Raw genomic sequence first — 12,443 nt, forward strand, 5'->3', positions numbered from 1 at the left:
TTTGTTCTTATAACTGCTATCATTTTAAAGGTTCCATTCTGCTAGAAAATGCTAAGTTTCTGTAAGTGGAAACTTGGGTGAGAAAGAGAGAAGAGTTGAGTCTGATGGAAGTTTTAGACATGGAGGGCAAGAGTCTAGCAAAGCCTCTGGTAGAATGGGGAAGCCAGATGTGGTTGGTGTTATATGTTAGTTCAATGTGGGTCATATAGAATTTGAAGGTCTTATGGGGCATCCATAAAGAGATGTCCTTTAGACAGTTGGAAATGTTGTTTTAGAGTTCAGGAAAGCGATAGGCACTCAAGAGGCAAATAGGGAGTTATTTCCCAAAAAAGGAATCATTAGAGGAAAGCATGGACTTAGATAAGAGGGATGAAGGTTAGAACACAGAGTGAGAAGATGGCGGGGGCAGTGACATCTTGGCCCCATTCCACTCACACATTAACATGTGTGCACTTCACCATATTTTGTTGCCTCACAAATACCATTGATTTTTAAGGCATCATTATTTTATGTGCCGCCAAGCAAATATGCTGTCAGTAATTATGACATGGTATTTATTGACTATGAGCATACTGATTTCAAAGATACAAAAATGCGGAGGGCAAACACCTCAGAATTAATTAAATAAGAAATATGCCAGCCAGTGTGACAGGCATCATGGGGAGGGGAGTGGGATACAGCTATGAAAAAGACCCTGCCTTCAAAAAGCTTCCAATCTCATGGCAACACCTGCAGATTCTTTTACAAGACTGACAGTCCATGATACAGTGCAGGCACCAGAGTTGTTCTGAGATCAGCTGCTGCGTGTCAAGTATTTATAGGCATTATTAATATAGACAGAACTAACAGACATGTCTTTCTTGGCTCCCCCACCTTTTCCCTGATGCCTGAAATTTCTAAGGACAAAGCCTTTCAAACCATTTTTGAATGAATCGAGGCAATGAATTAAAACACCACATGGTGGGTGTTGAAGTGGTACCACTCCTATGAAAAGCAGTTTAGCACTATCCAAATTACAAATGCAGCTGCCTGTTGACCTAGCAGTACTAGGCTAAGAATATATCTTACAGATGTAGTTATTCATATGGAAAGTGCCATAAACACAAGCTTATTTGTTACAGCATTGTTTGGAATAGCAAATCATTTTTGGGAATAACCTAAGAGCCATGGACAGGGCACTGGTTAACTAGATTATGGAACATTCATACTTGGATCCCAGATCTAGGAAATGCTTAATGTATGAACAGGGAAAAGATCCCTGATATATATTGTTAAGTGGGAAAAAAAATGCTAAGTGCAGAACAGTTACAGTAGACTACCATTTTATTTTGAAGTTAGGGAATAAGAACACATATCTACAAATTTACTTATATATGCATGGAGAAACTCTAGGATACACAGGAAACCGGTAACAATGGTTATGGTGGGGGAGGGGTAAGTAGAGAATTTGGCAGATGGGGATAGAGAAGGGAGGAGGACTTTTTATACTTTATTTCTAAACTATGTGTGTTATCTATTCAAAATGTTAAATTAATTGAATTTATAAAAATACCCCATGGAAAGAGTTAACCCAGTGACTATGATTCCCACCAAAAGGGAATTTCGTATACATTGTCTCATTTTTTAAAAATGAGTTAAAAATTAGTTTTATTTTTTTGTGGGGGGGGTAGTTAGGTTTATTTACTTATTTTTAGAGGAGGTACTAGGGATTGAACTCGGGACCTGTGTATGCCAAGAATGTGCTTTACCACTTGAGCTATACCCTCCCCCATTACATGACTTCATTTAATCCTCACCACCTTGCTATGGTGCAGGCGTCCAGCATTACAGAAGAAGAAGCTGAGGATGAGAGAGGTTGTTCTTGCCTGAAGTCAACTGCAAATACCCAGACCCCACCATCCTGGGCCAGACCTGGTACTGGGCGGGCACTAAGGATACAGAGACAAAGACACAACCCCTGCCCTCGGGGACTTAGCTGTCTAGTGAGGAAGACAGGCAAGTAGAATAGGAGATTCACAGACAGGTTTTGAACAGGGAAGGGAGTGTCAGAGCACAATGTTTAATGACTAGGGGACAAAGGGAATAACGAGGCTGGGGACAAGGAGAAATCCTCTCCCACAACACCCTTTTGCCAAGGACAGGCTCTGTAAGCAGCAGTGGAACTCAGCGGCGTCTATGTGGGAGACAACCCTTCAGCCTCAGAACCAACAATGAACAAAGGCTGCGGGTGCTCTATAAGAACAGAGGAGATCTGACAACAGCCTGACTTGTTTGATCAGTGTAGACATCCCTTCTGGTCTTTGAAGCCTGAGGTGCTCTCCTTTAGCTGTCTACACAGATCAAAGAAGCTGGATGACTGCCATATCTTGACTGCACTTTGTGTTAATCCATGGTCACAGCCAGCGCCACAGCAATTCGACCAAACCATCTGAGCGGAGGCAAAAATAATTCTCATGGGCAAAGATAGACAATTCCAAGATGTGATCATTAATTCCTTGCTGCCACCTCAGGAGGGAGTGGATTTTGAAGTTAGTTTTAGGAAGCTTCCAAGAGGGAAGATTCCACGCCTCTCCAAAGTGAAATGGCAAAGATGTTTTCTCTCCTAACAGTTGAAAGCCCTTCCTATCCCAAGGATCCTAAGAGTTGACGATAAATAGCTATGGTCTGGCTCTTAGAAAAGCAGCCCCACTCTAAAGAATAGGGATCATGCCATCAAACACTTTTTTATTCACAGAATCATTCTAATGGAAACCTTACCCCAGCCCCATCAATCCTCAAGCAGCAGTGAGGATCTCAGGAAATCCTTGACTGGCAGGACCAGGCATCTAACAACAAACCCAGAAGCCAAGTAGCATCATTAAAAAAGATTAAAAATCTACATAAGTTCTAACATCTTCGTTCCTAGCTGTGGTTTCCATGGAAATAGACATCTGCTCTAGGGAGAAAGAAAAGGTGGGGGAAGCGGTATAAGTGCTTTAAAATAATCAGTGTTTTGAAAGATTTATTTTTTTCCCTGTCACAACATTAATCGTCAGAAATGTGAGATTTTTGCGTGACAATTACTTGTATTTTAAAAAAATATGCTTCAAATGGGTGGGACCTTCCTCTGCAAACCTCCAGATCAAGTACAAAGACTTCAAGATAAAGGCTGGTTCAGGGGCTAACAGACCTCTTGGGCTTGGGTTTCTTGCTTGTGTGTGTTGCCTGCCAATCTGTCACTTTTCCTCGAGGTCTTATCCACATCCCTCTCCAGACTCCCTAACGATTTCTGAGATTTCGCTCAGAAAACTGACAGATGGAAACACCTGGCTGTTTGGTGGCTAAGTTTGGTCTGAGAAGGAGAAGCCTCTCAGGGCTTAGAATCTGAATTTTCCTGGTCCTGCTCACATGCTAAGGGAAAACCACTTAGATTGAGGGTGGAGGAGAGGCCAACCCCACACAAGGGCAATTGTTGGAGAAAATGCCGCAACAAGCATATTCCAGGCAACACTGCATTGCTAATTGTTTGCTTTGTGTGGTATGTCTGCTGCCTGTATGATCCAGTTTTCCTTGTCTCAGGCACCTACAAATTGTATTTAACTCCAGCATATCCTTACAAACTAGCTGGACATGGGGAGTCTTTAAATTAGGACTCTTGTTTCAAAAGTGGGTCATGTTTGTTTCTCGGTTTGGGGAGGTGGAGCCCATTGATCAATAAAATGAAGATGTCCTTCTGCCTGGTCATGATCTCAAAGCAGGTGCCTTGGTGTAATGACCACCACCCAGGACACGGTCTTGGTGGAGGTGGGGTGGGAGGGATGGGAGAAGCTTCAGAACCAGGTTCATTTATTTTTCCTCTGGCCTTTTCCTGGTAAGAAGGAAGCCAATCATTCTAAGATAGCTAGGGTTGGACCAATTTCCTTTGTGCTTCTGATCTATCCAGGGGCAGGGGGAACCTTGACTCTATGGCTTCTTTTGTTTTGATTCTTTAAAAGGACCCAGCACTAATCCGGGAGCACGTGCTTCAAGAACAAAAGCAACACTTAACTGCAGTCTGTATAGCCTAGAACTGCTATTGCTCTTCCTTCCCTATCATCCGGCAAAAGACTTGACAGAACAGATGGAGTCTGCTTTTAAGCCAAGTGACTTTGTTATTAAAAGATCAAATTCCAGAGCCTCTTGCTTTCCCCCAACAGGTCCCTGGTCACCATCTCAGGGACCCTAATATAGTAGCGAGAACGCACACAGTGAGTTAAGGGCCACGCCCGTGACCTGTTAGGGCTGAGTGGGTTAGGGATTATGATGATGTCACAGTACAGGTGTCAGGCTGGTGTCGAGGTAGGGAGACGGGTACAGGGGGTCTGGCAGGGGCATAGAGTGGTATGTCCTGTCCCAAGGCTTGGGAGTCTTGAGTGGCGGCACTGCGCTGTTCGAGTGCTGCCCTCGGGGCGATGCAGGGCAAGTGGCTCAACTGAGGCGGAGTCCAGGCGGTCACCGTCTGAGAGGTAGAAAGGGACCCCGCCCCCGCCCTTTTCTCTAAGGATGGGAGAAGTGGTTCAGAGTCAGGCAGTGGGTCACCGCATCGCCGTCTTCCGCTACCAGACGACCGCCCCGGCCCCCGGCTCACACCTGGGGACACACCCAAGGGTCCCTCACCCTTCGCATTGTCCTCTTGTCCCGCCAGCCTGAACTACACTTCCCGAGCTGCTCCGGGGTCCCCAGGGGCGGGGCCCATTCGGGCTGTGTGTGGGGAGGGGCCGGCACGTGCCGCCGCTCTCAGCCAATGCCGCGCCCTGCGGGGAGGTCACGTGCCGCTGTTTGGCGCTTTTGTGCGCTCCCGGGTCTGTTGGTGCTCAGAGTGTGGCCAGGCGGCTCGGACCGAGCAGGTGGGTGTGGGGCTCTAGGACGAGGAGGTGGCAGGTTGGGGCTGCGAGAGGGACGCGGCCGGCCGGAGGGGCATTGGCAGCGGCCCCCGGCTGGAGGGCGGCGGGCGGGGCCTCGGGCCACAGAGGGGCTGGCGGGCGGGGGTCGCTCCGCTTTGTGTGTGGCTCGGGCGGAGCCTCGGCTTTGTTCCCGCTCCCTGGGGGCGCGGCCGTTGTGGGGAAGGGGCGCGGTCAGCTACGCGAGCCCCGGGCGTTCGCCCCGGGGTGCTGTCGAGGAGACAATAGGGGGCGTAGGCCCTTGTTTGACCCCCATTCTCCTCCTGCAGGCGGGGCTCCTCTGGGGTCCCCATTGTCTGAAGGGGCGGGGCGGCGCCCCCAGTGGGGCAGCAGCCTTTGGGGCAGACTGCTGGCTGCCAGGGCCGCGTCCTCGTCCAGCGACTGTGTGGTTGCGCCCGAGAGGCTGATACCCCACGAGAGCTCTCCAGTCCTCGCGGCGTGGGGGGTGGACTGCTTGGGTGTTGGCAGGTTGGTTGGGAGCGAAGGAAAGAGATGGCGAGCCGACGGTGGGGCTTCCCCATGGCCTCTTTCCCAGGACTGCCCCACCTGCTGAGCTGCGGTAGGGGTGGGGGCCGCCTCAAGGTGTTTTTGGCGGGAGTTGGGGGGGCGTCCGCGCGGGCAACCCCGGGAAGGGCGGAGTTACCCGGATAGGACCGTTAGCCCCGCCTATCCCTCCCCTTCCCACGCGCGCGGGCTCCGGGGTGTTGTGAGTTGGGGGAGATTCGAAAAGGCGCGGGGAGGAAGGGGGAGGGGCCAGGAGCCGGAGTGTAGGGCGTGCTCTGATTGGCCGGGGGCGGCCTGCCGCTTTTCCTCGCCTGGACCAGGGCCACGCCTATCCTGGGTCCAGTGCTGAGTCTAATGCTCCGCCGGTGTTAGAACGTTTCACGGCTTCGGAGTTTAATTTCTAGCTTTTGATAACCTGTGTGCCTACGTTGTTGGTACTAGCGGGGGTCTACAAGAATAATGACCTTTAAAAAATTAAGAGAGGTGGAATTTTTATGCAAAAATTATACAAGGCAGCAAATACTATAACCTGAAACCTAGAGATTCATGAAACTAATAATTAATATTACGCGGTGTTGGACAAGGAGGTTAAACCTCAGGAACAATAGGATGTTCGACATTATTGGTTAATATAAGCTTGGGCGTTTTGTTTTCCACCATGGCAGACAGACAAAGCAGGGGTGGATGTTTCGTTTGCACAATGAGTTGTAGGCAGTGTTAAGATGGCTCCGGTCTCACTGTTGAGTTGAATCTGGAATATCTTCTCACCAGGGGGAAAATTTATTAGAGTTTATTTCCGGGGGAAAAATTAATCTTGTGATTTAAACCCCGTCTGATTTTTAAAATCTAAGTATTTTTTTTAACGGGAAGCTTAGTTAACGCGGTCTTTTGCAACCAACATTCTGTTCAATTCACATTTCCCAGTGTTTGAGTATTTTATAGATTTTTATAATTTTCTGGTGGATGATGTCTTACTTAATTCCGCGGTAGTGATTTTTCTGACATTGATTTATACGTATGTGATTTGAGGTCCCTTTGGATCAATGACATAACAGAAATGCAAAGAAATTGATTGCATGCTTTTGAAAATCGTTTTCAGGGTTCTCCTTGCCAGTGGATTGTGTAGAATACACTGCCAGTCTCTTGTCTTCTGTTCACCATGGCTTCTTCTGGTAGGTAATCTATTTGAAAAAGCTGAAATTGTGATGGGCTTCTAATTTTAGAATAGGAGATGGGTAAGGTCTTAAGTCTTTAACCTGGCACTTGTGTTTTGTTTTTACAAAAAAAAATTCTATTTTGTAAATCGGAAAATAATTAAGGAAAAAATTATTATCACTTGAATGTACTGAGAGCTCATAATTAATTGTTTCATTATTAGATGATTTGGCTTGGTCTTAAAGCAAAATGTGGAGTTTTGCACAAGTCTTTCTTTTGTTCATGAACATGATTGTCAAGTACTGATGTCTCAGAATAGTGTTTATTAATCCATAAATGTTGAGCTTTGTTTTTCTGGGAGAAAGTATTTAGATAATTTCTTGCCTATAAACACAGCTGCTTCAGCAGCCCTAGTTCTATTCATTAAATTGATTTGATTTTTAGAAAACGATAGAACAGTTTATTAGAATAGAAAACTCCATTTTTCTGAATGTATTATAAATATGATGAAATCCAGATATCCAGGTGAAGGAACTGGAGAAGCGTGCCTCAGGCCAGGCTTTTGAGCTGATTCTTAGCCCTCGATCAAAAGAATCCGTCCCAGAATTTCCCCTTTCCCCTCCAAAGAAGAAGGACCTTTCCCTGGAGGAAATTCAGAAGAAACTAGAAGCTGCAGAAGAAAGACGCAAGGTACACATCAATCCACAGAGAATAGGATATTTATTAATGTGGCAAATCTGTTCTATTTCTGTAACAAGAGGAAAACAGAATTGTAGCTAGATGGTGACTATAACTGTGTGAAAATTACGTATGCCAATGGTGGGAAGAAAATACCAGCCATCATTTATTGATCTCTTATGTACCATCTCCTTTACTTGTATTGTTCTCCTTTTCTACAGTGACCCTAGAGGGTAGGTGTTGTCTGAGACACTAGATTAGAAAATGGTTTGGGGAATGTCAAGTCATTTTCCCAAGTCATATAACTAGTGAGTATTGGAGCCAGAATTTAAGCCCAGGTCTGTCTAAAACCAAAGTTCATGCTTCTCATTCTTTCTCATTGAAAAACCGATTTGTTGGTGGATGATTTTTCTTTTGTCTCTTTAAGTTTGAGGGTTTTTTGTTTTTTTTGGTTTCAGTTTGTGTCTGTGTGGTTTTTTTTTTTTTTTTGGTTTTGTTTTTTGAGAGCTGTACAATAAAAACATTTTAAAATGTTAGTAATGTGATTGTGTTACTTGGCTGGCATACTGGTATTGTGGTGGCTCTTCTGTCTAAGCAGTTCTATTATAAAGTAGCCATCTTTGGAAAGAATGAATCAGAAAAGTCAACAAATATTAATATACTAATTATAGAAAAATTGAGAACCACAGAAGTTTTATAAATAGGAAATTTGAAATATTCATCATCCTACTTTGCAGAAATAACTGTTGTTAACGTTTTGGTGTATTTCTCTCTATTCAGTGTTACTCTATTCATTAAGAACTTAAATTCTCATTTAGTCCCCCTTTCAACAGCCCTAATTGGGTTGAGTAGGTTTACTTTTAACATTAGGGAAATGAAGGCACAAAAAGGTGAAGTAGTAACCTGCCTGTGACCAACACAGTGCTTTGAAATCTGGCACATTGAACCACACGTGTACACATTTGGGACCCCTTTTAAGCTGTGGTAGCTCGTGCCATGCCCCTTTCAGTGCCACGTGTTTTGTGTATGTATGCTGACCTATTGTCAACACTGTGAATTACTTCCCCAAGAAAAGTGACTGTTTGCAATGGAGTCTCATCTCCTACTTACGCTTCTATTTAGTCTGAGTTGATGGAATTTGATGGAGGTGATGTAGTTTGAGTTCATGGAAGAGATTCAGCCAAAAGCTGGACATTGATGTTTTTTAGGAATCAGCCCTGGCCCTGTAGTCATTAGTCTGTGCTTTACATAGTAACTGGATAAATATAGTGAAACTCTTATCATCACTGGGATTTTGCAGAAGAGAATGAACAGAATCAGTGGCAGATGCTCTGAAGTTTTCCTACAAGTTGATGCTTCCAAACACATTGAAATCTGTTTGGTAACAGGCTATTCTGAGTCTGTTGAAGGAGGCACACCGTGGTAACAGAGTTGCGGTGGTCTGGAAGTTAATGCAAGCTTCCACAGAGGAAAGCTAATAAGCTTTTCCTTGAAACAAATCCCCTGGCTTAAATAGTAATCTGGAGGCTTAGTGTTAAATTTTTTTTTATCATTTCCATGTATTTTCTTTTTATCAATATGGTTATATTTTTTATGTTGCTGATTTTCTTTGTTTCCTTTGAAGTTAAAAAAGGAAAATTCTTTACAATAAAGTTCATTCCTTAGTGCATATCATTCAAGTCATCTTGATACCATTAAGCAGTAAATCTTACAAGGATTTTCTTAAGGACTAATTGGGGAAGAATATCTGAACAAACATGGGCAGTTTTCCAAAGTAAATACAAACACTAGAAAAAGAATATGATTTTCACAATATTTTGATGTTAATAATTCGTGTCCTGACTTCAGTATTATTTAAAGAGATCTAATTTTCTGTCTTCAATCCTCTCAACTAATTTCTTTTGTGATTTTAACTAATACCAAATAACACTTTAGAGAACCTAGCCTGTTAAACTTTCTTCCAGTCCCATGAAGCTGAGGTCTTGAAGCAGCTTGCTGAGAAACGAGAGCACGAGAAGGAAGTGCTTCAGAAAGCAATCGAAGAGAACAACAACTTCAGTAAAATGGCGGAAGAGAAGCTGACCCACAAGATGGAAGCCAACAAAGAGAACCGTGAGGCGCAGATGGCTGCCAAGCTGGAGCGTTTGCGAGAGAAGGTTGGTCTCTTCCAGGCTCTGAGGGGGTTAAGAGCTTGAAGTTTGATGTACCAATGAGGTGGCTTGAATGAACTCTTGGCCTCGATCACATGTGCTTTGGTGTCTTTGTCATCAATTTTGGGGCCTAACACTTTAAATCAGAGGCATCTTATTTTAAAATAAGATGGAATATTCAGTAATTTCCAGCACAATTGCACATTCATTGGAAGAGCAGAAGGAGGCTCAGTCATTAGGTTCCATGAGTGATCCAGGAAGTTCGAAGATGATGTCTTAGAACTCTAATTATGTGATTCCCATGGTATATAATTATATATGTAGTAATAGTGCACTATTACATTCTGTGATGTTTGAACTGATGCTGAGTTGAGCTTCTTGGGGGCATGACGTGGTGGACTTTTTTCCTTATGATATGTGTTATTTCTTTACAGGACAAGCACATTGAGGAAGTGCGGAAGAACAAAGAATCCAAAGATCCTGCTGATGAGACTGAAGCTGACTAATTTGTTCTGGGAACTGACTTTTCTCCCCATCCCCTTCCTAAATATCCAAAGACTGTACTGGCCAGTGTCATTTTATTTTCACCCTCCTGACAAATACTCTAGATGCTGATGTAGGACTGTATAGGTAGACCCAGACGTAAGATGTTGTTTTAGGGGCTAAAGGGGAGAAACTAAAAGTGTTTTACTCTTTTTCTAAAGTGTTGAAGTCTTTCTAATGTAGCTATTTTTCTTGTTGCATCTTTCCCACTTCAGTACACTCGGTGTACTGGGTTAATGGCTAGTACTGTATTGGCTCTGTGAAAACATGTTTGTGAAAAGAGTATGTAGTGGCTTCTTTCAAACTGTTAGATGCTGAATATCTGTTCACTTTTCAATCCCAATACTGTCCCGATCTTACCAGATGCTACTGTACTTGAATGGTTAATAAAACTGCACAGTGCTGTTGGTGGCAGTGACTTCTTTCTATTCAGGTTATAAACTGTCAAGCGATAGAGGCCCTCCTGGTTTATATTTGTTCCAGATGGGGCCTTTAGGTTGGTGGAAATACCCAGCACACACATCACTCACTGTGAGTTCTCTGCCCTGGAGTTTCTTGCTCCAGAGTTGTTTGCATTGTCTTCTTCCACAATCGTCACTTTGTTGTGATGCCTGGGCCCAGATCAGCTGTTATGATAGTTTTTCAGATGTGTATTTGCAAACAAGCATTTTTTGTTTCTGTGTCCCTGTTAAAAAGTCAGATTAAAGGGGCAAATAGTGTTTCTAAAGAACAGTTTAGAGAAATCTTAAGATCCTAGTTAGAGCCATTTGATGATTTATTTGCTTTATGTTACAGCTCGGGGTGGGGGTGCATTCCTGCCACAGGAGCTGTGACTTAAGAATCAGAAGATTAGTAAAACTTTCTGTGCCACTATCACAACTCCTGTGAACTGATAAAGGGAACCTCGTTTTCCAGAGCGGCATGACTCAGGTGGTTAGGTTGGCAGTTGATTCTTCTTATATCCAGAGGCTACAGGATTCACAGTTGTCACAGGATTGCCTCTCAATTCCGGGAAAGCCTTTGGCAGCTTTCCTAGGCTATTTGGGAAATAGCCTTAATTACATATGATTATTTGCGTCTCAGACATTTGTGGAAAAGCTCTTGGAAGCCACTCGCCTGTAGTGAAGGAGTTTGTAGGATGACTGCTAATGCAGCTCTTGATTTGGGATTTACCAAACTTATGAGCAAAACAATAGTTTATCTCAACCTTCCTCCTATGTTAGGATTAAATGAGTGTGTGTGTGTAGAGAGCACACACTTAGAACTGTATTTAATATGCACTTAGCACTATGTATAAATAATGACAACTATTTTCAACCAGAGGCTAGTGAGTAAGCTAAGTTTATACTGGGCAGCTTTTGTGTGCGTTGAATTGACTGTTCAAGATGATCAATTGTAGGGGTTCTGAAAAGGCTGAATTTAGAGTTGTGGCCATTAGGGCAAACGAACAAGATCAAGTATAGATCAGTATAGTGATGGTAGTATCTAAACAAACGCCCAGGTGAGGCTTGTGTGCAGGATTTCAGCATTGTCTATGCTTGGTCTGTGGCTCGTGGCAGGATCAGAGGTTTGCATGGGTGAGATGGTGCCTATGGGAATCTTTGAAACACCAGTTCTGAGCAGCCGGGATATAGATACCGCCTAAAGATAGAAACTTGGAGTAATGATACTAGATGTCCTTGAGTGGCAGTAAGTTTTTGTTTTAATGGGACATGTAGGGAAGGGAACAGAGCTCAGCATAAAGCAAGAAGAAGGTCAAGATGGGTATGAGGAGGAATCCTCCAGTTAGTTACAGCCAACCCCATGGTGGCCCTGACTTCATACCCAAAAGTGGTCCTGATCTACCTTGTGACAGCCATTGTCACAGGGAACCAAAGGGGATGCCACTTAGCCACAAAGTCAGAAGCCCTGGCTTTCTACTTCACCTCTGACCTTTGGAGTAGTACTAGTGCTGAACCTCAGTTTTCTCCAGGATAAAATGAGGTTGAGCTAGGTTAAATAATTTCCACTCAGATTCTTTACATACAACTTTTGTTTTTATTTTTAATGGAGGTACTGGGTATTGAACCCAGGACCCTGTGCATTCTAAGCATGTGCTCTACCACTGAGCTATACCCTCCCACTCCTTTGCATATAATTTTGGAGGGAAGGAGGAGTGGTGGGTGCCCAGGAGCATCCAGGGAGTGTCTGTGTGCTTTCCAGGGCCTGGGCACTCAATCCTGTCTTAGGTAGGAGCCGGGCCAGCTACTCCGGGCAGCACTTATGTCGTAGGTTAGTCTTGTAAGGCCAGAGTGCCTTGACTGCAGTCTGGGGGCTGTCACCATGGTGCAAACTCCATTCTCTGGCTTGAGTGGAAAATGAGGTGTGTTCCTGAGGCTCTTGTACTTGGACATGGTGATTGATTGGCCTCAGCAGAAAAGAGAGACTTGAGGGGTAAGAGGAAACCCCTTAAATCTACATTTAACAAGCAGCTAGACTGTGCCCCATGTTGAGC

The 12,443-nt window shown here is 44.1% G+C and overlaps 1 protein-coding gene and 1 non-coding gene across 2 annotated transcripts; one reads left to right on the plus strand and one right to left on the minus strand.

The window, feature by feature from the left end:
- The first annotated feature begins 4,780 nt into the window (after nt 1–4,780).
- STMN1 (stathmin 1) lies at nt 4,781–10,356 on the plus strand. Its single transcript, XM_010948043.3, has 5 exons — nt 4,781–4,865; nt 6,523–6,595; nt 7,096–7,268; nt 9,221–9,412; nt 9,841–10,356. The coding sequence occupies exons 2-5, from the start codon at nt 6,583–6,585 to the stop codon at nt 9,910–9,912; spliced, it is 450 nt and encodes a 149-aa protein (XP_010946345.1). The 5' UTR covers nt 4,781–4,865; nt 6,523–6,582; the 3' UTR covers nt 9,913–10,356.
- Nucleotides 10,357–11,996: 1,640 nt separating this feature from the next.
- TRNAS-AGA (transfer RNA serine (anticodon AGA)) lies at nt 11,997–12,069 on the minus strand. The gene has a single exon. It is a non-coding gene; the product is annotated as a tRNA-Ser (tRNA).
- Between the last annotated feature and the right edge of the window lie 374 nt (nt 12,070–12,443).

This window comes from Camelus bactrianus, chromosome 13 (assembly GCF_048773025.1).
Source record: "Camelus bactrianus isolate YW-2024 breed Bactrian camel chromosome 13, ASM4877302v1, whole genome shotgun sequence".
Taxonomy (NCBI): Eukaryota; Metazoa; Chordata; class Mammalia; order Artiodactyla; family Camelidae; genus Camelus; species Camelus bactrianus.

What these genes read in the sequence shown, in the direction of transcription:
- STMN1 (XM_010948043.3), top strand. An exon ending in CTGCAGAAGAAAGACGCAAG is followed by an intron (nt 7,269 to 9,220) that starts GTACACATCAAT and finishes ACTTTCTTCCAG; the next exon opens with TCCCATGAAGCTGAGGTCTT. An exon ending in TGGAGCGTTTGCGAGAGAAG is followed by an intron (nt 9,413 to 9,840) that starts GTTGGTCTCTTC and finishes ATTTCTTTACAG; the next exon opens with GACAAGCACATTGAGGAAGT.